At 51.3% G+C, this 23,356-nt stretch overlaps 1 protein-coding gene across 5 annotated transcripts in view; it reads left to right on the top strand.

The window, feature by feature from the left end:
- The window catches only part of COL27A1 (collagen type XXVII alpha 1 chain), a 137,319-nt gene that overhangs the window by 56,072 nt on the left and 57,891 nt on the right, over window positions 1-23,356 (top strand). For all 5 annotated transcript variants that reach the window (XR_008374901.1, XM_053564874.1, XM_053564883.1 and 2 more), the window contains 10 exons: window positions 1,780-1,833; window positions 4,361-4,405; window positions 12,159-12,212; window positions 12,922-12,966; window positions 16,407-16,460; window positions 17,722-17,775; window positions 18,426-18,479; window positions 21,431-21,484; window positions 21,651-21,704; window positions 23,295-23,339. Coding sequence is in view for 4 of the 5 variants with exons in the window: in XM_053564874.1 (XP_053420849.1) it covers window positions 1,780-1,833; window positions 4,361-4,405; window positions 12,159-12,212; window positions 12,922-12,966; window positions 16,407-16,460; window positions 17,722-17,775; window positions 18,426-18,479; window positions 21,431-21,484; window positions 21,651-21,704; window positions 23,295-23,339 (513 nt within the window). In the remaining variant the exon portion in view is untranslated. The remainder of the gene's footprint in view (window positions 1-1,779; window positions 1,834-4,360; window positions 4,406-12,158; window positions 12,213-12,921; window positions 12,967-16,406; window positions 16,461-17,721; window positions 17,776-18,425; window positions 18,480-21,430; window positions 21,485-21,650; window positions 21,705-23,294; window positions 23,340-23,356) is intronic.

Genomic DNA, 23,356 nt, shown 5'->3' with positions numbered 1-23,356 from the left:
TCTCCTGCTAGGCCTCTCCATCCCAGCCTCCAAAGGCCAGAGGGGGGAACTCAGTGCCTTCCAAAGGCGCTCCTGGCCACAGCCTGCCTGGCTCATATCTCCTGTCCCAGGAGGTGAGACAGCTCTGCCTTGTAGCATGCTCAGGAGGGGCTGGATTGGGGTGAGACAGGAATCTGATAGGGGAGACCCTGAGATGTGAGGAGAGGAAGCTTAGGGAGGGGCAGATGTGTCCTGTGCATATGAGTACACGCACAGGTGCACACATGATACCAGTACACCCTTCTGCCACCTTCTGCAACCAGTTGGACACGCATTCGAGCAGCTTCCACATGTCAGGCTTTGCCCATGCAAAGACTCATATGAATATGACAGAATCTAGAGAGGTGGGACCTGGGCTCAGTTTTGCAACAAACTTGTTATATAGCTTTGGCCAAATGACATTTCCTCTCTGAGCCTCAATTTCCCCATCTGTTAAGTGAGACAAATCATCTTTCCCCCAGTGGTAGATGTCAAAAGCAAATGACATTTTGCATGTGAAGTATCCAGTGTGGTCAGAATTTCATTATTGTGTCCTGAATGTAATCACACCTTTTGTTGGGTGAATGTCAACCCAGGAGGGCTTCCTGGCAGAGGAGGGGTTTGAAGGGAGCAGGACTGCTGGGCAAGCCACAGCTAAAGGCCTGGCCATAGACACACTTTTCACAGGTTCTTTGCTCATTCAATAGAGGCTCTGGTTTGGGTTTTGTTTTTAAGTTTGATCTTTTTGGTTTAATCTACTCACTGGATTCCCCTAGTATTAGAAACCAAAAATATGATTATCCTCCATGAGGAATCTTCACTGTTTGAACAGCTCAGGCATTCTTGGTCAGGAAAACATGTGCTTTGTTTTTTATTAAATTTCCCTGGAAAAACAATGATTTGAATTCAAGGAGGGAAGGAGAGTATAGGTTTCCCCCAACTCCAAGCTTGAGGACTTTCTTTTCCTTTTGAAGTAGAAATGGAGTTCTCTCCCTGGCCCCTGGAGGCGGCCCTGCAGCTGCTGTTTCTCCAGCTGCCTGTCTCCCCAGAGTGCAGAGAAGCCTCCAGAGTGGGGTCAAGGAGGGGGCAAGAAGGCCAGACCTGCGTGGGCTGGGCGGCTCTGCCTCTCTCTGAGTGGCTGAAACTCACCTACAGAGGCTGTGCTGACGTTCACTGGGAGCGTAAACTTATGGGACCCCGTGAGACCTTGTGTGACCTTGCCGGACCTTGCCACTTACCCTTTTGCAGCCTCATTTCCTTTATCTGTAAAATGGGGATCACAATTCCATGGGGTAGCTTTTGGAGAACGTGTCATAATCAGAGAAGGTCTGAGCTGGTAAATGCCACAGAGGCCATCCCTTCTTTGACCAGTGGGGAAACTGAGGTCCATAGGAGAAAAGGATGCTCTTAAAACTGGCCTAGACCCCAGCTTCCTGACCTCCACTTGTATCCTTCCCACTCTGTTAGGACCAGATCCCAGGCTGGGAGGTGGGTAGGTGGTGAGAAACCAGGTACTATTTTCTTTTCAGAGGCTCTGCATCAAAAAAAAAAAAGAGGGCTCCCTGGCCATGGCCTGCCCCTGGAAGTTTTTATGTGCAGGTGTTTGTTGATGGTAGGAGGTGACCCCACTGTCTGCCCAGAACCAAGAAGTGATACTGCTTGGACATTGTCCTTGCGTCCCCCCTGGAGATCTGGATCAAAGCTTACCCTGAAACTGTCAACACTAACCTACAGATGTTTGTTCTCTTTCATGCCGTCAAGGGGTTTCCTGGAGTCTTTGGGGAAAGAGGACCTCCAGGACTGGATGGAAACCCCGTAAGTATTTTAAGTTTTTAGGAGAAAGACAGAGACTTGGCAACTGTGGCTCAGTGGCTAGGGCACTGGCCATATACATCAGAGCTGGCAGGTTCAAACCCCGCCCAGGCCTGCTAAACAGCAATGACAACTACAACAAAAAAATAGCCGGGTGCTGTGGCAGGCACCTGTAGTCCCAGCTACATGGGAGACTGAGGCAAGAGAATCACTTAAGCCCAAGAGTTTGAGGTTGCTGTGAGCTGTGATGCCACAGCACTCTATGGAAGGTGGCATAGTAAGACTCTGTCTCAAAAAAAAAAAAAGAAAAAGACAGAGATTCAGAGTCCAAACTCTAGGGTCAGACAGACCTGGGGTGAATTCCAGCTCTGTGACCTCCTCGCAGGGTGTTCTTGAACACATTACATGACTTCTCTGAACTCCAGGCTCCTATCTCCTATGCATGTCTTGTGACCTCCCCAAGAGAGTTTCTAGTCCACTGAGTCCCTGGGCACAATGCCCCAGCCTGCACCCCATCCTCAGGGCTTCAGAAGGTTCGCGGGTCACCCCTACTGGAGAGGCCCTGCCTGCCACCATCTTACAAAGCATCAGAAATGTTTATGGTCTGGCAGAGGTCTGGAAAGGCAAATGGTTTACAGGCCCTGTTTGGAGAGAGGAGCTGAGTTCCAGAAGAGTCTTCACTACAGGCATGTTTATAGCATTTGTAAATAATCCGAGACCCAGGCTCTGTCCCGTCAAGGAGCCAGGTCAGCCTGCCCTAGGGAGCTGAGTCTGCCTTTGCCTTCTCTCCCAGGCTTCAGGCTCGGGTGAGAGAAGGTATTCATTCTTGGCCTGGGGATACAGACCATGTCCAGAGCTCTTTAGAAACACCTGTCATGGTCCCCCACCTCTCCTTGGAGGTTTCTGCCTAAGTGCCTGTACCAGCTATGCCCTCTGCAGAGGTGGCTGCTGAATCGACAATCAGCACCTGATTTTGTGTCAGTTCAATTCCACAAATGCTCCCTGAGCCTGACCTAGCCTAAGCCAGGCTGCTTGGGAGGTTAAAGCTTTGATCTCAGAGCCAGTCAGACAGACCTGTGTTTGAATCCTGCTACAACACTTATCAGACATATGAGCTTGGACAAATCCGTTCACCTTTCTGAATCTCAGTTTCTTACTTCTAAATCAGGAGGATCAGGATGCCAGCTTCATGAAGCTATAAACACTAACTTACTGATGTTTGTTGGAAGGAGGGCAGGCAAGGCGTCAGCCCCCTATACGGGTTCCATAGGTGAAGCTGTGTAAAATACTAGGAGATAAGGGGCACAGTCCCTGCCCTTGAGTTCACTGGCCACGGTCCCAGGCTGTTGCAGAAGACACAGTGAGATGGGTGTGATCAAAGAGGTCCTGGGTGCCCTGGAGGAGGGCACAGGAAGGCACTTGGAAAATCAGGATGAGGAAACAGGTGAGGGGACATCCCAGGAATGCCTGCAGAGGAGCAGGGAAATAAGACCCTTTATATCAATATGTCACTTATAGGATTAACTGGCACAATAGGTAGTGTCACTCTGGAATTTTCCAGGGGAGGCCCAGGGATGTCCAAGTGACCCTGGATGAGTCACTTCCCCTCACTATGCTCTGGTGTCCTCATTTAAAGCTGAGGCTCCTGTCTATCTCTTGGTTTCCTTGGTAGCTATAGTGACACCCTTCTGTCTGGGGAGACTGGGGATGGCACCCAGGGGGAAAACAACCACCCTGGGGATGTTGGCAATTCTCATTGCTAGTCACAATTTCTAGTCCCCAATTTTTATTCTCACCTTTCTGTTTTGACCTTGATCCAGACCCCTCCACCTGTCTTCTGGTGTGAGCAGGGAAAACTGAGGTTTAGAGGGAGCGATCCCAAACACAGCCTCATCTCCTGATGTGCAGGGATCTCCAGCCTGTCAGGGGCCCTGGAAGGAGGAAACCGGAACGTGTGGGGCTTGGGGAGGGTTTCCCAAGGGTCCCTCCACCACCTTCCTTCACCTCCCAGCTGAGAGAGGAAGACGACGGGCCTGGTGGCCCTTAACCTGGAGCCCTCACAGCTTTTTATTTCACTGCACATGACCTTGGTGCCTAGTACATAGTAAACACTCAAGAAGTATTAGTTATAATAGTAGTAGCTATTGTTTTATTACACACACATGTACACACATCACTTAAGCTCTGGAGCCTCAGTTTTACTGTCAATAAAGCAAGAATGAAGTGTCCAACACCTGCACATCTCCATTACCACGGTCAGGGTTCTGCCCATTTCTTCATACTTAGAATTGGAAGACACTAGATTTGCAAGGCCCAGCTCCTCATTTTACAGGCTAGGAAAGCTGATAGCAGAGGGGAGAAGGGTCTTGTTCAAGGCCAAGTACAGGAGGGTCACTGGACACTGTGATCAGGAACAAAGAAGGGTCGGCTCTGAAAGACACAACCAAGTGCAGCGTGGAGGGCGGCGTGAAGGAAGGGGCCCTGGAGGGAGATAGAACAAGTAACCACCCTGGTTTCTCTCTCTTTACAGGGAGAACTGGGCCTGCCAGGGCCCCCAGGAGTCCCTGGCCTCATTGTAAGTAAACGGGATACTGGGGGTGAGGGGAGGCAGGGTAGCACCAGGGCATGGGAAGCAAGTGGCAGGCCCTGCAGCCCTTCTCTCATCAAACCACAGGAGGGGCTGAGGGAACAGGACAGACCAGCCTGGGCAGGGGAACGAGGGAGGATAGCCCTGCTGTGTGACCTCAGATGGGTGACTTGCCTTCTCTAAGCCTGTTTTCTCATTAGTTAAATGGGATGGGCACTTGGAGCATGAGACTACCAATGTACTTTCACCCCTGCTGCCTGGCCATCATGACACATGAGCTCTGGGTAGGTGATGGGGCACCCACCAGGCAGGTCTGGAGTGGGGAGCTGGCCGCCAGAGAAGCTGAGCATCTGGAACACATTGGGCCATTTTCTGGGTTGCCTGGGTTCAAGTCCCAGCTCCACCACATCCTAGGCCAAGTCACTTACCCTCTCTGAGTCTTAATTTCCTCATCTGTATAACAGATGATAGTAGAATCCTGTAGTGGTTGCGAGGATTAAGTGAGACATCACATTTGCAGTCCTTGGCACAGAATCTGGTACCCAATAAGGGCTAGCAGAAAATACTGGTGTATTAATTATTGTTACCCCTCCTAAAAGGCCTAGCACTGAGAAAAGCCCATGTGCAGGGAGGTGGGAGGTGATCTGATCTCTGACTCTGTCCAGCCTGAGCATGCCTAGAGGACTGGTCCTATTAGCCCAAACCAGGGCTGCCTGCTGTGTCTCCAGGCACTGAGTCTTGACCTTGGCCAGCCCCATGGGCCAATGAGTGGCCAGAGTGTAACCCTACACTTTGATTTCCTCTCTGCTGTGTCCTCTGGGGCATTCCTCAGGGGCTTTGAGTCTGGGGGGCTGTGGAGGGACATGAGTTGGCTCTCCCCCAGCTTGAGAGATGGGCTGTCAGCAGCTACAACAGGAAATTGTGTTCTGAGGGAGGCTGGAGGAGGCCTCAGGGCTCATGAGAGGCCAGTCCTGGGGACAGGACGCAGAGATCCCTTGTGGTAATCTGCTTCTGCTCAGGTGCGTGAGAGCCTGGGTGGGGTACATAGGTCAGAGCCATCTGTGTCTGAATTTGGGCCTTGCTGCCTCCTGCTCTGTAAACTTCAGTTAGGAGCCTCAGGGACCACTCTGTAAAAGGGGATCATTGTACCCACTCTTATTAGGACCACAGATACACTCAGTTCAGCCTTGTCTAGTGGCTAAGAGGGCAGTTTCTGGAACCAGACCACCCAGGTTCAAATCCCAGCTTTACCACTCATTTAACAGGAATCTTGAGCAAATTTCTGAACCTCCATATGCCTTGATTTCTTCATCTATAAAATGGGAATAATTTTAGTACCAATTGGAGGATAGTAGTGAGGATTTAAAGGAATGAACACATTAAGAGGTGCCTATTACATAGTAAACACTCATGAAGTATTAGTTTAAATAGTAGTAGCTATTGTTATTGTTATATTATACACACACACGATATTTTATGCCTAGTAGTAGCTGTCTGGATTGCTGAATTGAGAAAGATTTCACAGTCACATTGGAACTTAGTGAGAGAGTGCTGCGATTGATTGGTGGTGTCTGCCCTGGTTGGGGATTAGGAAGTGTCAACACATGAGTCACAGACTTGTCGTTCCTGATGCCCATTCAACAGGACTTTGCTAAGCACCTTCTTTGGCACAAGGTGCTGACCTAAATGCTTTGGAAAAATAAATTTCTGCCATGAGAGTTAGAGGAGTCTCTAAAAGACTCTAAGCTCTGCAGGAATCGCTTTTGGAGCATTTTGGTCATATGGTCATTAAGTTGCAATTTGAACACCTCTGGTGTTAGAAACTCCCTGCTTCTCAGGAGCCCAGTTCATTTTACAGAACTCCCATTATTTGGTGTTTTCCTGGAGATTGAGCTCAAGTTGTCCTTGCTGTCCCCAAGGAGAAGATGGCCTTTCTCTGTGCTTCCCAACTCCTTCAGCCTAACCAATCTCAGTTCCCAAAGACTTTCCAAAGGAATGTTTTTATATCCTGGCTGCCATCCTTGGGACGTGTTCCTCTCTGTCATTTTCCTGGTGTCCACTAGGTTGGGTCCCTGATAGTGACAAGAATTTGCTTTTCTAAATAAGTATAGATTCTGGAGACTTGTACTAAACCATCTCAGTTCTTGACCTTCCAAATTCTTTATAAAGCTTGTTCCCACCTGTGCTGTCCTCTTTGCTGCAGTTTATAAAATATAAAGACACCCAGTTACATTTGAATGTCAGTGGCAGTCTTTAGAACACATTTATACTAAAATATCCCTCATTGTTTATCTGACATTCAAGTTTGACTGGGCATCCTGTCTTTTTACTTGTCCAATCTGGCAGCCCTATTCACAGTGTCTCTTAGGATAATCTTTTTTGGCACATGGGAAAATTGAGGCCTTTGGTCAAGGTCACATGTAAGGTAGGGAAGGATAGAGGCCTGTGAACAGGCCTCCCAGCTCCTGGTCAAGGGCACTTCTCTTCCTGCCCTCCTTCCAAGGGGGTCTGAGCTGGGATCTGAGCCCTGGCCACTCCTGTGTTTCTTGTTCCCTGCATGACACCCTCCCCCAAGAACTGATCTGTTCTACCCTGTGGCTCCCTCTTGCCCGTGTCTTTTTCTTGTTCCTTCAGCCTTAATTCTGTTTTTGGATTCTTTTCACTGCCAATGTGAATTTCTATCTCTTCTTGTGCCTAGAGGTCACAGGGCTAGACCCGAGCCCACCAAGGCACCTCTGCTCCTTCAGTGAATGCCCCCTCCCCACCCAGATTTTTGGGAGCAGCAGCTTCTGTGTCTGGGGAAAAATCTGTCTCCCCCAAAAAAATTGGAAAGGGAAGGAATTTTCTAACCAGGAGTTATAAGAGGAAGAGGAATTGTGAGTCACCTATGGTTTTCCAGAGGATGTGGGTTTTTAGCTGAGCGAATGGGAATTCCACATATTGATAATTATTTCAGTGGAGATTCAAATTTATTCAATGTCTTCTGTCTAGTCCGTTGAAGGGAGGGGGGAGGTTAGGGTGGAGGGAGGGTAATGGGTGGGGCCACACCTACGGTGCATCTTAGAATGGGTACAGGCGAAACTTACTAAAGGCAGAATACAAATGTCTACATACAATAACTAAGAAAATGCCATGAAGACTACCTTGAACAGTTTGATGAGAATATTTCAGATTGTATATGAAATCAGCACATTGTACCCCTTGATTGCACTAATGTACACAGCTATGATTTAACAATAAAAAATAATAATAATTTGCATGCAGACTGAAGCTGAACCTTCTCTCCATCCCTTGGGTACTCACAGCCCGGAGGCAGGGCGTGAAAGGGCAGACTAACATTTATTGAGCTTCTGTCTGCTCTGCGTGCGTGCATGTTTGACATGCACAAGGCTCAGAGCCTCGAGATGCCGAGGTCACCAGTCTGGAAGTGGACTCATCAGGCTTGTAGCTCAGGTCTGTGTGTCCTCAATCCCAATAAGCCACCAGTGGCCCCCTGCAGCCTCTGAGGTGAGAGTGTCTCAAAACAGTCTCTTCTGAGTAACTGAAAGCCTTTGGCAGGCCCTCAAGAAAACTGTGCCTGATTCCAGAATCTGCTCAACAAAGATAATTTCTGTCCTTTTTATTCAAAGTGACACAGAGGGAATTTTAGCTCCTCTATAATTTAATGAGACCCAAAGGCCAAAACCCTGCATGTGGGGTGCTAGATGGTCATCTGTCCTTGTTTCCTAAGTCAGAAAAGCAAAGTCAAGAGCCACACCACCTGATAGTCACCAAACCCCATGTGCCCGGCCCTGTGCTACGTGTTTGTCACAGCAGCCATCAGAGGGGAGGGAGTGGGATCCCAAATTTACAGTTAAGGAAACTGAGGCTCAGAGAGGATAAAGCACCTGTCCAAGATCACACAGCCGATGAGCTGGACCTGGCCTGTCCCCACACACAACTTGTACTCTACGCCACTGCACCATCCAGCCCCTCAGGGCTTCTGTGATGAGCAGAGACAGCAGATGCATGTGAGCTTGAACTAGGCAGTGCTAGGGCTGTTCTGGTGTGAGAGATGGTGCTTAGTAGGCCCACACAGGAACCAAGGCTGGCCATACCCCCCCAGGTCCCTTCGCCAGTTGGGGAGGGAGGGGTGTAAGTGAATTTCTTTTTCACCGTTTATTAAGTCACTTGTCCCAAGCACCTCCTTGGGGTCATGCTCTGTGCTAGGTACTGAGGTCACAGAGGTGAGATCCCCAGACTGGGCACCTGCTCTTGGAGGCCTCAGAGACACACTTATCAAGGATGGTCAGGGTGGGAAGGCATGGGCTCTGAGGCCTGACAGCATGGGCATGACTTGGTCTTAGGGTCAGACAGGTGATGTCATCTCTGGGGACCGAGGGACAAATTGTGTTACCGTGATGGAGGGCAGAGCACCCTGGACATAGGAAACAGCTTGAGCCAGGGTCTCGGGGGGTCAGTGGCTGAATATGTCACAATGAAAGGGGAACATGAACGATAGTTCCCAGAAGCACCCCAGGTTTTCCTTCAGGGCTCCGCGGGCTGAGGGACAGAACTCACACCTACTTGTGAGCATGCAGCTTGTCCTTATCACGCCTGTCACTTATGAATGACAGAAATAAGGAAGGACAGCCTTGGGTTCTCTATTAGCCAACAGCCAACCCAGGGCTTGAGAGCATGAACTGTGGGGTCAGACAGGCAGGCAGACCTGGGTTCTGGTCCCGCTTCTACCACATGTGGTGGCTCATCTTGGACGGTCACTTCACCTTTCCCTGAGCCTGGGTTTTCTCATCTGTAAAATGGAGTGGGAATGACAGTGGTGCTGACCTCATGGGGTTGCTGTGAGCAGCTGGTGAGTGTCTGAGCCATCAACATTGTCCCTGACATGGTGAATTTGCCCAAAGTAACATTTAGCTGTTGTTAATGAGGGTTCAGCGCGGGTAGCGTGGTGTCTGGCACACAGTAGGGGCTCGTTAAATGGTTACAGATGCGGTTGATGGTGTTCTTGGTGGGAGTCGGCGAGATGAAGGGCAAAGTGTGCCGCGCAGTGTCTGGAAGCTTAGAGAGTGGAAACAGGATCCAAATTAAGCGGCTTACTCATTGTTCTTTCTTGTGGGGACACGACATTCTGAGCGTCTCTGGCCAAGCTGCCCTCAAGGGCATCTCGTGTGCGTAGACAGATGCTCTTCCAGCTGCACCCAGGGGAAGGCGGCCTGGAGTTTTTCTCTCTTCTTTCCCCAGTTCTTGTATAACCCGGTCTGGGGGTCCTGCTGATAAGGGAACCTGCCCTACACAAGCTGCCTCCTTCTCTCAGTGGGCCCTGCAGCCAGGACCCCTTTGCTACAAATCCTGCCCACTTGGGGTTAGATGTCCCTGCCAGGTCCCTATCTCCACCACACACAGACCTTTTCAGAGAGGCCTGCAGAGGTGGCGAATGAGCCCCAATCCCCAAGCCTCCACACAGGTGATCTCCAGCCTGCACAGGATTCAGCCCCCACAGAACAAGACACCTCAGGCCTGGAGGGAGGAAGAATGAGCCTGTGTTCCCGAATCTGCTGGCTGGTCCTCTGCCCAAGGCCCTGCTGTGCTGGCCCCACTTGGAGCAGCAGAGCCTGCCTGTTTATTTGCACACCACAGGGAACTCTGGGCGGACCAGCCCTTGTTCCCTCCAATAGGGACGGAGGGGGGAAAGATGCATTGGCCAGAGGGTCCTGTAGGAATGCACTTTCTGAAGAGGGCCTCACCTTGGCCACTGATCTGGCTTCTTCACTCCCTTCTTCCTCCTCTCCAAAGGCTGCTTCAGAATTGCCTGGGAGCTCTGGATACAGGTCCTCTGGTGTAAATCCCAGTGCTTCCCCAGCTCTGTGAGTTTGCTGGAGCCCCAAGCTCCAGTTTCCTCATCTATAAAATGGGGAGAGTAGTAAAAGCAATCTTTGAGAAGAATAAGTTGAGGCGTGTGTTTATAGGCAACTAGTGTCAGCATTGTCGTCATCTGTGAAACTGAGCCCTCCCTTTCTCAATGAGAAGATTGCTTGATGGGATTTGAGAGCAGAATTTCTTAGCAAATGGTCAGCTGGGAGTTTTTGCTGAGAACCTAGTCAAGTGGAAATCCTGAAGTCCTGGGGGCGGGGCGGGGGGGAGTATTTGCCCCAGATCACAAAGCCATGGCATGGGTGAGTCCAGGCTCTGGGCATTCTGGGGGAGGGGCGCAGAGGCCAGACTGGTCATTCTGGAGGAGTCAAGGGGAGCAGAAATCAGCATTTCCTCAGCCAGGTCACCTGCTGTCTGTGAACTCTATGCTGTCCCTCTGAATTTCTCCTGGGGGACATTCCACTGCAGGGACCCCTGGGCCCTTCTTGCAGGAGGCAGGCAGGAATGTGATTTCTCATTTTCCGTCCAGCCTCCCTTCGAGACGTCTCCAGGCAGCTCAGATAGGAACTCAAGTCCCCATTCTCAAGCCAGGCTGCCTGGGGCAGCTTTTGTTCCTCTGTGGCTCCAGAACTGTGCCCCCACCATCCAGCCTGACTCGGGTAGTGGGAAACTGAGGCACATTGAGATCACACAGCAGCCAGACACTTAGATCAGTCACGGAGGGTAGACCAGAGAGAAGACAGTAAGGTCAGGCTCTCCCTTTCTGTGTTTGGCTCAAGGTCATGGCTGTGACTGAGCAGGGTACTGATGGGCTGGGCAGAGTCAGGAGAGCTGAAGGAAAGGGGAGGCTTAAAAAGAGAAATTTCAGTCTCTTCTTCACTCTAAAACAGGGTTTCTGGACCTCAGCAGTCTTGGCATTTGGGGCTGGATAATTCCTTGTTGCGGGGCTGTCCTGTGCACCATGGGGTATTCAGCAGCGTCCCTGGACTCTGTCCACTAGATGACAGTGGCACCTCTTCAGGTGTAACAACCAGAAATCCCTCCCAATGTTGCCAAACATTAATATTTGCACATGTTGAATCAGTTATTCCTCGAAACAAGGCGAGGAGGTACATAGTATTGTTAGCCCCCATTTGTTACACGAAGAAACCGAGGCATGGTGACATTGAACTCCCCAAATCACACTTTGGGAGAGTCACAGAAGAGAGTATGACTGGGTGGTACCCTCTCAGCCTTTCCAGAGCCCTCCTTGTAGAGCTCCCCCAGGGTTAGGAACTTCACTGTTCTCGCTTTGGACAATCTGATCTGATCTGAAGCTGGCTGGGTCTCTCCAGCCTGTGGTCCAGGGTCTGCCAGCTGATTGAAGTGTCCTACTGGCCCCATCACCAACCCTTGTGTTTCTAGAGTAGAAAAGCCCCTCTCCTCACTTGCTGCCCCCACCCTCCCAAGGAGACAGCCAAGCTTCTGGGAAGCAGAAAGTGCCCTCACCTCACATAACTGGAGGAATCGAAGCTCCTACTTATGTTTTATTTCATTCTTGCAGCAGCTCTAGGGGAGGGAGATTCATTTTATAGAGAGGGACACTGAGGTCCGAGAAAGTCGTATGTGAAGTCTTGCGTACCTTAGCTGGTATGAAAGGTAAGGGAGAGAAATATCTAGTATCCAATATGGAAAGAAATAGGGACAGGGGAGGGGCAACAATCAAGACGGGAACTTGGGAAAATGTCTCTGTGAGGTTTCTGCTAGCACTTTAGCTGAGGTGAACAGAATGAAGGACACTCTTATTCCATGATCAGTCTCATGGCCTTGCCTCCCAGGCCGGCCTCTTGGGGTCCCTCTCTCATGGATCCTCTTCTCTTTCTCTCCCCAGGGTGACTTGGGAGTGTTGGGTCCAATTGGCTACCCAGGACCCAAGGGCATGAAGGTAAACAAGGGCAGCCCCTGATTTTGGCCTCCTCCCAGCTGGGCACCCCTGGCCCATTTCAGCCCAGCAGGAGGGATGACCTCAGCCAATGTGGTGGAAGGGAGAATGAGGGATGCTCAGAGGGGTGCCGGGATTTGGGGGAAGCCAGGCAGGCCAAGAGCTCAGTCTTCTCCAGCCTGAGAGCGGTCATCATCTGTATATCATTAAGGCCAGACTGTCTTTACTGGACACTAATCCTCAAGCTAAGCATGTGTCTGACATGGTTCTGGGTCTCAGGGCACCGGAAGTCCAGTGGGAGACATCATCAGGGCCACAGAAACTATAATGCAAACCAGTGACCTCAGTCTGTCCCTGAGTGGGCTGGATATGCAGAGGACAGCAGGCCCAAACTGCTATGAGCATGTTCCGGGGACAACCATTTTGGCTAATGTGCATATGACACTGCCCATTAAGCCCTTCCCTCCCCATCAATACCTCCTTCCTCTGGACTAGCCCATGGTGCTGCGGTTCACTGGCCTGTCAACTGCCTCTTCTCATAGCTCCTTCAGTCTGCACCCTTGCCTATGAGATGGGGGAGGGGGGGAACTGAGCCCTGGGGCATGGAGATCATGTATGGGGTCTGCTGCAAGTTGGTGGGTTTAAGCCAGGACTCCTGACTTCAGTGGCTCGGCATCTCCATCACAGCTGACCTTGGGCCTTTGTCTTGTAGGGACTGATGGGCAGCGTGGGGGAGCCCGGACTGAAAGGTGATAAGGTGATCTGAATACTCCCTTATTGCACTGTGGTTTCTCTGCATGCCACCCCCCTCTCCGCTGGAGGCTGACACTGATTTCTCGCCAGGTCCACTCCCCTGCACTCTTCCTGCCTCCCCTCTAGCCCCCTAAATCTATGCTCCCAACTTCTTCCTGGTCACTCTGGGTAAGGCTCAGGCAGATGGTTCTGGGGGCCTGAAAACCTTGGCAGAAGTGCACGAGCAGCTGTTGCAGCACGGGTGGGGGGTAAGTTAAGGCAGGGTTCTGAATCCAGAGAGCAGGGCTGAGGCCAGTGTCAAGGCTTTAAGGGCAAAGCCACAGAGCAGGGAGGGTGGTGGTGGTAGCACAGGAGGAAAGCAACCCACATGGGTCATCCAACTTGGAATTAGGAACCCAACCCCACAGAGCATGCCAGCTTCTCCTCCAGCTGCCATGGGGGCAGTCACCCTTGTCACGTGCCCTCTGTATAGCTCTGTCACTGACCCCTTGCTATCCCAGCCCAGGCAAAGCCAGAGCTGGAGGTGGGTAGAGAGGCCCAACGTGGGGCAGGATCTGAATGGTGAAAGTAGGGCCCAGCCCTCCTTGTTTTCTGCCTGCCCCCGCTCAGACTCTCAGCAAACCAGGAACTCCAGAGAGGGGGACAGAGGGCTTTAAGACATTATTCCTAGTGTCCACGAGGGATCTGAGGGGATTATGCCACACAGCCACTCCTGTGGTCAGACTCCTTCTGCGCCTGTCTCCAGGGGACTCTGCTTTCCCCTACACCTGAGTCACAGGAACGGGTACCATGCGCAGGGCACTATCTGAGTGCTCTATGCAGATGAACCCACTAATCCTCCAACCTCAAGGCCACACAGCTCCTAAGTAAAGGGTTAGGAGTTGAACTCAGTTCGGGAACCTGTGTCTAGAGTCCTAAACCACAAAGCAGAACTGAGATCAGAAGGTTGGAACTAGCAAGGCTCTGGGAGGTCACATTGCACAATGCCTACATTTCACATCTGAGAAAACTGAGACCCAAAGAGGGGAAGAGAGTCATCAAAGGAAACTTGGGGATTTACTCAGGGAGGCAAGCTAGGCACCTGGACTCTTAGAAAATTAGAATTTTCTCCACTGGGTGGGGTGTCTCTTGCCTATAATCCCAGTACTCTGGGAGGCAGAGGCGAGTGGATTGCTTGAGCTCTGGAGTTGGAGCAGTCTGAGCAAGAGCGAGACCCTCATCTTTAAAAATAGCTTGGCGTTATGGTGGGTGCATGTAGTCCCAGCTACCTTGGAGGTTGAGGCAAGAGGATCTCTTAAGCCCAAGAGTTTGCGGTTGCTGTGAGCTATGATGCCACAGCACTCTACTGGGGGGGGTGGGTGGCAAGAAAGTGTGACTTTGTCTTAAAAAAAAACAAAAAGAAAAGTAAAAGAAAATTAGAGTTGCTAGGAGAAAAGGACACACTCAGATTATTTTATGCAAGCCCTCCATCACCCCCCACCCCCAGGTTGCCAGCTAAGTGCAATGCCAACTCAGGCCTTTCTCTAACTGTTTCTCCCTGTTTCGTCTCCTCCTGTCATGCCCACGCCTCCAGCTGCAGCCCACCTCTGCCCAGCTGCATCCCTCTGCCTGCTAAGCCCCTCTACGAGGGCCCTCCCTCTTTGAAGGGGCTTTCTGTTGGAGGTGTGTGTGTGGGTCTCCACACCTACCTGTTTATCACGAGGCTTGAGACATCAGTGCTCTGGTAATGTTGAAGCCATGGACGAGGAAGAAAGGCAGTTGGGGAAAATGAAAGCGTAGGCAGTGAGTTTTTTATAGGTCCTTTTGTGGAGCTGGCCTCAGCTCAGCATTGCTCCAGGAACATGGAAATAAATGTGTTACATAGAACTCGGCTGGCTCACTGGTGGGAGTTGCCTGGGACATTCAGAGATGTGAAAGCCCTGGGAAAAAAAAGGAGGAGGAAACTATGTTCATGCCCATAGTTTTTAGGAAAATCAAGTCTTTGGGATTAAAAGAAAAAGAGAAGTCTGTTTTCGGTCTCTGCGGGGGGTGGGGGGGAAGAGGCAGCACTCTCAATGTTGTGTTCTGATCGGCCACACCATACATATGTGCCCCGTGGCCCTCCCCAGATGACAGAGCCATCCCTTCGTGTTCTGAGTTCAGTCACTCCTGCCTAAAATCCCAGATTTTCCATGACCCAGTCTGGACTCAGTCCCACTTACAACCACTTGGCTCCTCCTAGCATGGAGGCGCATTCTAGAACCAAGGCGCCTGCTCTGGGCCCAGCTCTCTCCAAATACATTATTTGATTTTCTGGGTGCCTTTTAAATGTTCCTTTTTTTCCTGTTTTTTTTTTTTTTTTTTCCTTTAAGCCCCTCACTCCTCTTTTGGACATTAAAAAGAAAAAAGTTCTTTGGATTCCCAAACTCCTGGATGTTGTATACGGTTTTCCAAATTGGAAGAATCAAAGTAAATTAAAAAACAATTTTTTTTTAATTCTGGTTTTTGTTCTACTAAGAAAGTTCTTTTGCTGGGTCATGGCCTTAGCTGCACAATGTGGATTAGCAAAGATTATCCTTTCTTCTTGGGTTTTTCTTCTCATTTCCCCACTGCCATTCTCAGGGCTATGGATGTTTTCTGAGTCCCAGAACAAATAGACTGTCAGTCACGTCCGACATAGAGGGCTAGAGGTAATGAGGGCTGTGAGAGGTGGTTCCGGCCCTTAAGGGAGACATCTTCCAGTCTGGTCTGTAACTACGCACTTACCAGAACATGGCTAAAAACAGGCGGAGGGCGGAAGAGGTCTCCAGTGGCCAGAATCCATGCCACCAAGCTTATGTGATACATCGTTTTAGAAGAGAAACAACCAGACTTCAGTCAAGACTAGTTTACTGACTGTTTGCACATAGTCTTAACAACCTAGGAAATCTGGTTTTCTCCTGGTATAACCTATTAAAAGCTGCTAGTAAGAAGTAGACCAAAGCTGATTGCTGGCACAAAACTCCCCATAGAAGGAAGAAGTGACAGCTGACAGGCTGGTGTTAAACAATAACAAACTGCAGACGGAAGCTCTTAGAAGCTACAGTAGCTTGGGGCTCGTGTACAGGTTGTCCTTATCCGCGTGTGACAGCATCAGTTGATAATGAAGAGGTTGGAGGTTCAAGAAACAGTTCGTTTGCTCTGCAGGTGTCAGTTTTCCATGGAAGGCCAGGTGACACTGAGCAGCTTAGTTTCTGCCAGTGGTGTTTTTAGCCAGGCAGGACAAGCCACATGGGTAGCTCATCCGCCAGCACCTGAATCCCCTCCCTGGGGGCCCACCTGTTACTCTAACAAGGCTGCTGCTGGTCAGATCCGACTTGGGGAACAGCCTCAGCACAGCTGTACTCGCCAGTGGGTCTGGAATTGGGGGGGCTTACAGAGCCTGCATGGTCTCCATTGTAACCTTCTTTGCTGCTGTGTACTTAGGGTGAACAAGGGGTTCCAGGTGTGTCAGGAGATCCTGGATTCCAAGGAGACAAGGTAATTGCATCAGTCTCACCCCTGCCCCTGCCCTGCTGTTCTCCTGGTCCAGCTTCTTTTCTGGGCCCTGTCATGGGCCTGGACTCACCTGTGAGACTCACTCGTCCCTTTCAAACAGTCCTATCTTCACCATTCTCAGTTGACCCATGTGGCATCTCTTTCCTGGACTTTATAGTAGCCTCCTAACTTTTTTCCAGGCCTCCAGCTTTGCCTTCTCTTTGTCTTTCTCAGTGCCAGAGATCATTGCTCAGAGGGCATATCTCTGCTCTGTGCTCACACACCATCCATGGTTCCCTATTGCCTACAGGCTAATTGCACCCAGGCATTTTGGACCCCAGAGAGTGGGTGTCTCTGATACTCTACTGCCCCTTCCTTATAGCTCTGTGCTGCAAGCCTCCTGAGGTACCTACTGTGCCTTAGGCCTTGGCACCACTGCCACCCCTCCTAGAACACCCTCCACTGAGCCTCTCCTTACAGCCCTGCTCAGGGACCACTTTTCCCACCTGCTCAGAAAGTGGTTGCTTCCCTCTCTAAGTATCCGGAGCAGCATGTCTGCCCCCCCTCCACTTGTGGTGTCACCTTTCTCCCCTCCCTGGCTTTAGGGAACTTACCTGGGCTCAGCCCCCTGCCAAACAGTGGGCTTTCTGAGGACAGGGCCCCAGACTCCCCTGAGGGAGCCCGGCTCAGGGTCCTGCACTTAATAGTGAATATTTGGGATAAGTTTGGTAAGGGAGGGAGGGGGTGGCTGACCTACTAAGGGATGAACGGAGGTGCCCTTGACTTCCAGCACTCAGCTGTGGGCCTGCTGAGACCTGCTTCTCCTTGCCTGTGTCTTGCACCATGTGGCCACATCTAGACGTTTCTCCCCCAAACTCCTTCTCTGTATCCAACAGACCCAGATGTTTGCTAGCTTTCCCTTCCTCTTCCCTCCCTCCTCACTGGCCTATCTTGACCCAGCTTCAGTATCTCTGGGTTGTGAGCCATATAGGCTTGGCTGCCTCCTGCCGGGCCCGGTCTCAGAGCCCCCTGGATGTAAAGGATGATGCAGAGCCTGTTTGTAGTCCCATGGTCCTTGGTTTCTGGAGAGGACAGGAACTGCTTTTCCCTTTAGCATTTCTGGGGCCTGGCCTATTGGGGTGCCAGGCGGGTGTGATGGAAGCCGGAGCCTGCCGTGGAGATCGTCCAGCAGGAGGCCCAGGCTGCTGTTCGCCTGGCTGTTTCTGTTCCTTACTAACCCTGGCCTCCTCTGGGTCTTTTCCAGGGGAGCCAGGGGTTGCCAGGGTTCCCTGGTGCACGGGGGAAGCCAGGGCCTCTGGTAAGTACCTTTTCCAGCATCCCCCAAACTCCTTCTCTCCAATTGGTCATGGAATGTGGCTGGGAAGGCCTACAAAACCAGGATCTCATTTTTTCCTGCAACAGCCCTGGGGGCCAAGCAGAGCAGGGCAACAATGGTGATTTACTCATTTTATAGATGAGGACACTCAGGCCCAGAGTGGGAGCAATTCACCCAGAGTCACAGACAGGCCTTCATCACCGAGCACACTCTGATGGGAGTGTGGGGCTCCTGACGCCTTGTAAACAATAGCAGTGTTATCAGTAGCAGCAGGGGGTGTCATTTAGGAAGTGCTACTGTGCCTCAGACCCTTTGTGTACTGAGTCTCTTTGAAGGCTGCCAACAACCACAGGAGTTAGAGAATTATTATAGCTCCCAGATTTTTTACAGATGGGGAAAGCTAAGATTCTGAAAGATGAAGTGACTTTCCAGGGTCCCAGGGCTAGTAAGAGTAGGAGGCTGCATTTGAACAAATAGCTCCTTCTGGTTGTTTAGACAGATTTTATTCGTATGCTCCTGAACTTTCCAGCCACCCAGAGCCAGGGGGATAACACAAGGGGTGGTGGAAGGTCAGGTGGAAAAGCAGGCCCTTGCTTAGCCCTGCCTCCCCCCAACTCTCTCCTCTTCCACAGGGCAAAGTTGGAGACAAAGGATCTCTTGGGTTTCCTGGGCCCCCTGGACCCGAGGTACGTGACGCTCCATTTCTCTTTCTGACTACAGCTGGGACTGGTAGTTGTCTTTAGGAAGCTGAGGCCCAGAGATGGGGAGGGACTTGCTTGAGGTCATGCAGCAAATGAGAAATGAGGCAAAGTAGAAATTCCTAGATGATCAATCTTTTCTTTTTGCTTCTGCTTTTCCTGTATTACCCACGGGCTCCCAAAGGCAGAGGGGACAAAAAGCTGGCCCCAGAGTTCTTGCCCATCAGGAGAGCCCTGTGTGCCCATGACAGAAAGGGGACCTCATGACAGAGGGGGGCCCCAAGATGGAGGGTGGCCTCATGGGGAAGCCGCTGCATTCTCCTCTCTCCGACTCTCTCTCTGAGCCTGGGACCTTCCTAACCGCTCACAGATGCTTGGGAAAGGTTCAGGGCTCAGAGCTCCCAGGTATGAGGAGCAGGAAGTAAATGCAAAAATCTCATTTTGAAAGAAGAATGACACATAATGAAGGACAGATCTAGCAAATGATATAATAACTCTAGCCAAGTAAGGAGAGACCTGTGATAATAAGCACAGGTAGGCTAAACCTGAATTATCGACTTAGAATTCATATACAACGGCGTGAAGCAAGCCGGCTAAGTTCTTCCTGGCCCCCTTCTCTTATCCCAGTGTTTAGAGAACTGGGCTGAGCAGGAGCCAGGACTGTTGTTAGGCTCAGGGTTGCCAGCACTCAGGCCAACCCCAGCCAGAGCTGCCTACCCACCCGTTCATCCACCTGCATCTCCCTGGCCGTGGGTCTTCCTCATCCATGAAGTCTCTGTATCCAAGATAAAAGTTTGGCTTTGCAGGTTCTCCAGACCTTTCCAAAGATCACTCGTGGCATTGCCTGGATGATTGAGGGAATGTTTCCTAAAAGCTACAAGTTCTGACTTTCCACTGTGTTGACTTTGGCTGTGACGCAGCCCTATCTTTAGACAAATGCACTTGGCCTCTTCTCTGTGGCCCTGATTTCCTCCTCTGGTCACTGTGGAAAAAGACTTTCCCAGCAATCTGGCCAGGGAGGGTAGAAAGCACACTCCCTCGCATTTATTAGGCACCTTCTGGTGCCAGGATGCTGTTTAGTGTCTTCGAGATGAGAACTTGCTGAGTTGCTACCACAACCACAGGAGAGAGAGAGGTGACTGCCACTGTTTTACAGATAAGGAAACTGAGTCACACGGCAGCAAAGTGGCTTCCTCCATATCCCTCTGGTCCACTTTGGCCCTCTCCTGGGTCCCTGGACAAATCAAGAGTTTTCCTCCCCCGCCTTTGTGTTCTGTTTTGATTGGCCGCCTCTGTGACTGGGAGGTAGCTCTGCTGTGCTGAAGACAGAAGCTGATGAGTGTATCAGCACCTTCCCTGGTTCTTTGCTTGCTCAACCAGAGGCCATGGGAAGGGGCTGCAGCTCTCCAGCACCTGGGTGCATTGTCTTTTTCACTCTTCAGTGGGGCCTATAAGATGCACGGGAGTGGGAGGATTTGCTTAGCATCCTGATTGCCAAGTTCTCACTGGAGATGGGCCCACCCCAGGTAGACTTCTTTTCCTAGGACATAAGACCCAGAAGCATTTGGATGCAGATGTTTATTGAGCACTTACTAGGTGCCAGGCTCCAAACTAAGTGCTTTGCTTGCATTGTTCCATTTAAGGCTCAGCATAGCTTTGTAGGATGGGTGTTTTGGTCACCATTTTATTGATGAGGAAGTTGAGGTCCAGAGAGGCTAAGAAACTTGCCTGGGGTTGCACAGTGAGAGAGTGGCAGGATGAGATTTTGAGCCTCTTGTTTTCAGGAAAAAGACATGGGCTTCAGCTTCCTGTGTTAGTTCCAAATTCAGGACCATTCTTGCCTCTGGCAGTGAGAAAGGTGAGAAGGTCTTTGAGCCAAAATTTAACATAGAAGGTTAAAAGTGATAGGAAGAAAAAAAGCCAGCTTATGAAGATAAAGTGGGAAGGTACATTTTGGTCACAAGGACTCTTTAAAAAATGGATTTGATTTCTATCTGGCAGGAAACTGGAGGAATAGTGGGGCTACCTACAAAATTAATGGGGTTCTAGGCTAATTAAGAGAGGTATTACACCTAAAACAAGGAAGGGGATGTTCCTACACTGGCTTGTGCTGGTGATGCACACCCAGAGAAGCATGGGGGTCCTGGTGATCAGTAACAAGGGACACTGGATGACTAGAGACAGCCAGGCTGAGATACCCTGGGCCCTGACTAGAAGGACAAGCCTTTGGGAACTAGGTTTCTGGTCTCCAAATCATGCAAAGACCCTTGTAGGGAGAGAGAGCTCCTGTGCTTTGTGGAGCCCTGTGGGGCAGCACAAGGATGAGGAAGAAGGGAGGTGATTCTGCTCCTTGCCAGGAAGACCCTTCTGCTGTACACATCCCGTGACACAGGTCTCCTCGGGGAGCAGTGGCCTCCATGGGTGACGCAGGGCAGAGTCCAACTCACCTGGCCAGGGTGCAGCAGGGATTTCAGCTTCTGACAGGAGGAGCTGAGGTTAATTAAATCAGTACTTTCCAATGCTTTCAAGGTCATAGCAAACCCAAAACACAATCCTGTCTGTAGGGTCACTGCAGTCAAAGGACAGGACTTCTCAGAGTGGGATGTGGCTGTTTTTGGAAGCCATATCCCAGGACATAGCTTTGAACCGGTGGCAGCAAAGACCTTGGGAAATTCTGGGTTAGATGACCTTGTGTGTGGCCTTGCATGTGATGACCTGAATGCTTTCCTGCACAGTCTCATTTGTTCTCTCAGTAACTCTGAATTGTTAGGGCTGGAACTACGACCAGTTCCTGTTTTAGAATTGAAGATTGCAGGAGCCAGGTGGCTAACTGCCCTGGCCAAAGTTGTATCCCAACAGGATGGGATAGAAACACAGCTCCAAGACCCAGGCCTATAGCACAGCCCCCACCGGTGACCCTGCTCTCTGCTTTCTCGCAGGGATTCCCAGGAGACATTGGCCCCCCTGGGGACAATGGCCCAGAAGGCATAAAGGTGAGTCCCTGTCCACAGCAGCTCCAGTTGGAGAAGCTGACAGCCGTGCGGAAGCCACAAGCCTTTAGGGCTGGCTACTTGGCTTGGAAGTAGAGGGTATCTGGCCAGCCCATGATGAAGATACAGGTGCCGCCTCTGAGACCCCACTTTGTTCCTTTCTCCCCAGGGTAATCCTGGAGCTCGAGGCCTGCCGGGACCCTGTGGGCAGCTGGGGCCCGAGGTGAGACCACCTGGCTTTGCCCTCTGCCCATACCTGCAACTCCCCCTGGCCTGACCACAGACCCCCGCCTGTCCTGTCCTGGGGACTAGGGCCACCTCACACTTGCCCTCCAGCTCATCCTCTGCAGCTCTGCCCTGTGACTTTTCCAGGGATCTACTCTGCCCTGATGTTGTCCCTCCCAGGGCTGCTGCTGCCACCGCTCATAGTGGCTTCATTTATCTGGTCATTGATGGGAGGGTAGGAACTGTCCGCTCCCTTTTATAGGTGAGCCCACTGAGACCCAGAGATGTCAAGAAACTCTGTCGTGTCCCATGGTTAGTAGCAGGCAGGGCCACGATGCAAACCCAGTTCTGCTTGAGCCAAAGCCATGGCACAGGTCCTGTGCGGTTTACTTCTGTGCTCCTGGGAGCTGCCTGAGGCATCCCAGAGAATCGCCTGACTTGCACAGCTAGTAAGTGGCAAAGTAAAAATTTGCTAATTTATTTGCACTTGATGAAGGAGATTGGAAAGGGTCTCTGTGGGCCTGTTGGAGCAGCAGGTGGGCATTGCATGGGTGGGTCCCCAGTTTTGTCCTGTGCATGAGTCCCTGTCCCCTACCCTCCTTAGCTCAGGTCCCAGGCCCCAATGATACAAAGCTCTGGGTGAGGGTGCAGGAGATCCAGACTCACCGCAGCCACGGGTGGGCACCCGGCTGACATGGATCCCTTCTCAGGGCTGGTCCTGGGGCTGGCGGGGTCCCAAAACTGGCTCTGGGAGCCACCACATAGTTCTGTTTTCCTGAAAGCTGGGGGAGAGGAGTTCAGGTGGGGGCAGCTCTGGAGGGAGCCCTTTGGTCAGGCCTGGCATGCTGGAAGGAGCCAGTTTGGAGGCTGCCTGTGCTGGGAGGGGGTGGGGAAAGAAGGGAGGGGAGTCGGGAGAGTCCTGTGGGCCAGAGGTAGGAAGAGAAGAGAGAGAGGGAAGGGACAGCACCAGCCACATGCTTCTGTCTACACTCACATTACACTAGAGGAAACCCAGCCCTTCGTGGGCCTGCCGCTTCTCACGTCTTCATTAATTCATCCCTCACTCACTCATTTGTTCACCAAACGTCTGCCACACACTGCCCCATCTTGAGTGATGTTTGGGGCAGGTGAGGGGGCGCCTGCCAAAAAGAATAAGGCATCTTCACTGTTCTCTGGGAGTCAACTAAGATCCATCACCAACCTCTAGAATGATCTTCTGCACTCTGGGGACACAGAGGCACAGCAGGCTGAGGTCTGCCAGAAGGTCCATGGTGGAACTCAAAATAGAGCCCCTATCTTTGAGCTGCAGTCCACAGCTCAGTTCCTCACAGCACATGTGGGGTTTAACCCACCTGCTAAGGACTGCCATGATCCCAGGGGTCCCCATTCACATGTGGCCTGGCCTTGAGGGCATGACTGGTGGAGACCCTGCCTTGGGTAGGACCAGGCAAGTGAGCCAGGTCTTCCATTCTCTGTCCAGGAGGGCTCTCCTGTATCCACTCCTTCCCCTCCTTATAGGACAGGTTCTCCAAAAGTCCCACTGGATTAATTTCCCCCTTTTTTCCTCTCTCGTGTCTCCCAATTCTAGGGAGATGAGGGACCCATGGGGCCAGCAGGGGCCCCTGGCTTGGAGGTAAGTGTCACTGGCTT

Source organism: Nycticebus coucang, chromosome 2 (assembly GCF_027406575.1).
Source record: "Nycticebus coucang isolate mNycCou1 chromosome 2, mNycCou1.pri, whole genome shotgun sequence".
Lineage (NCBI taxonomy): Eukaryota > Metazoa > Chordata > Mammalia > Primates > Lorisidae > Nycticebus > Nycticebus coucang.
This window is presented reverse-complemented; position numbering and strand designations above follow the sequence as displayed.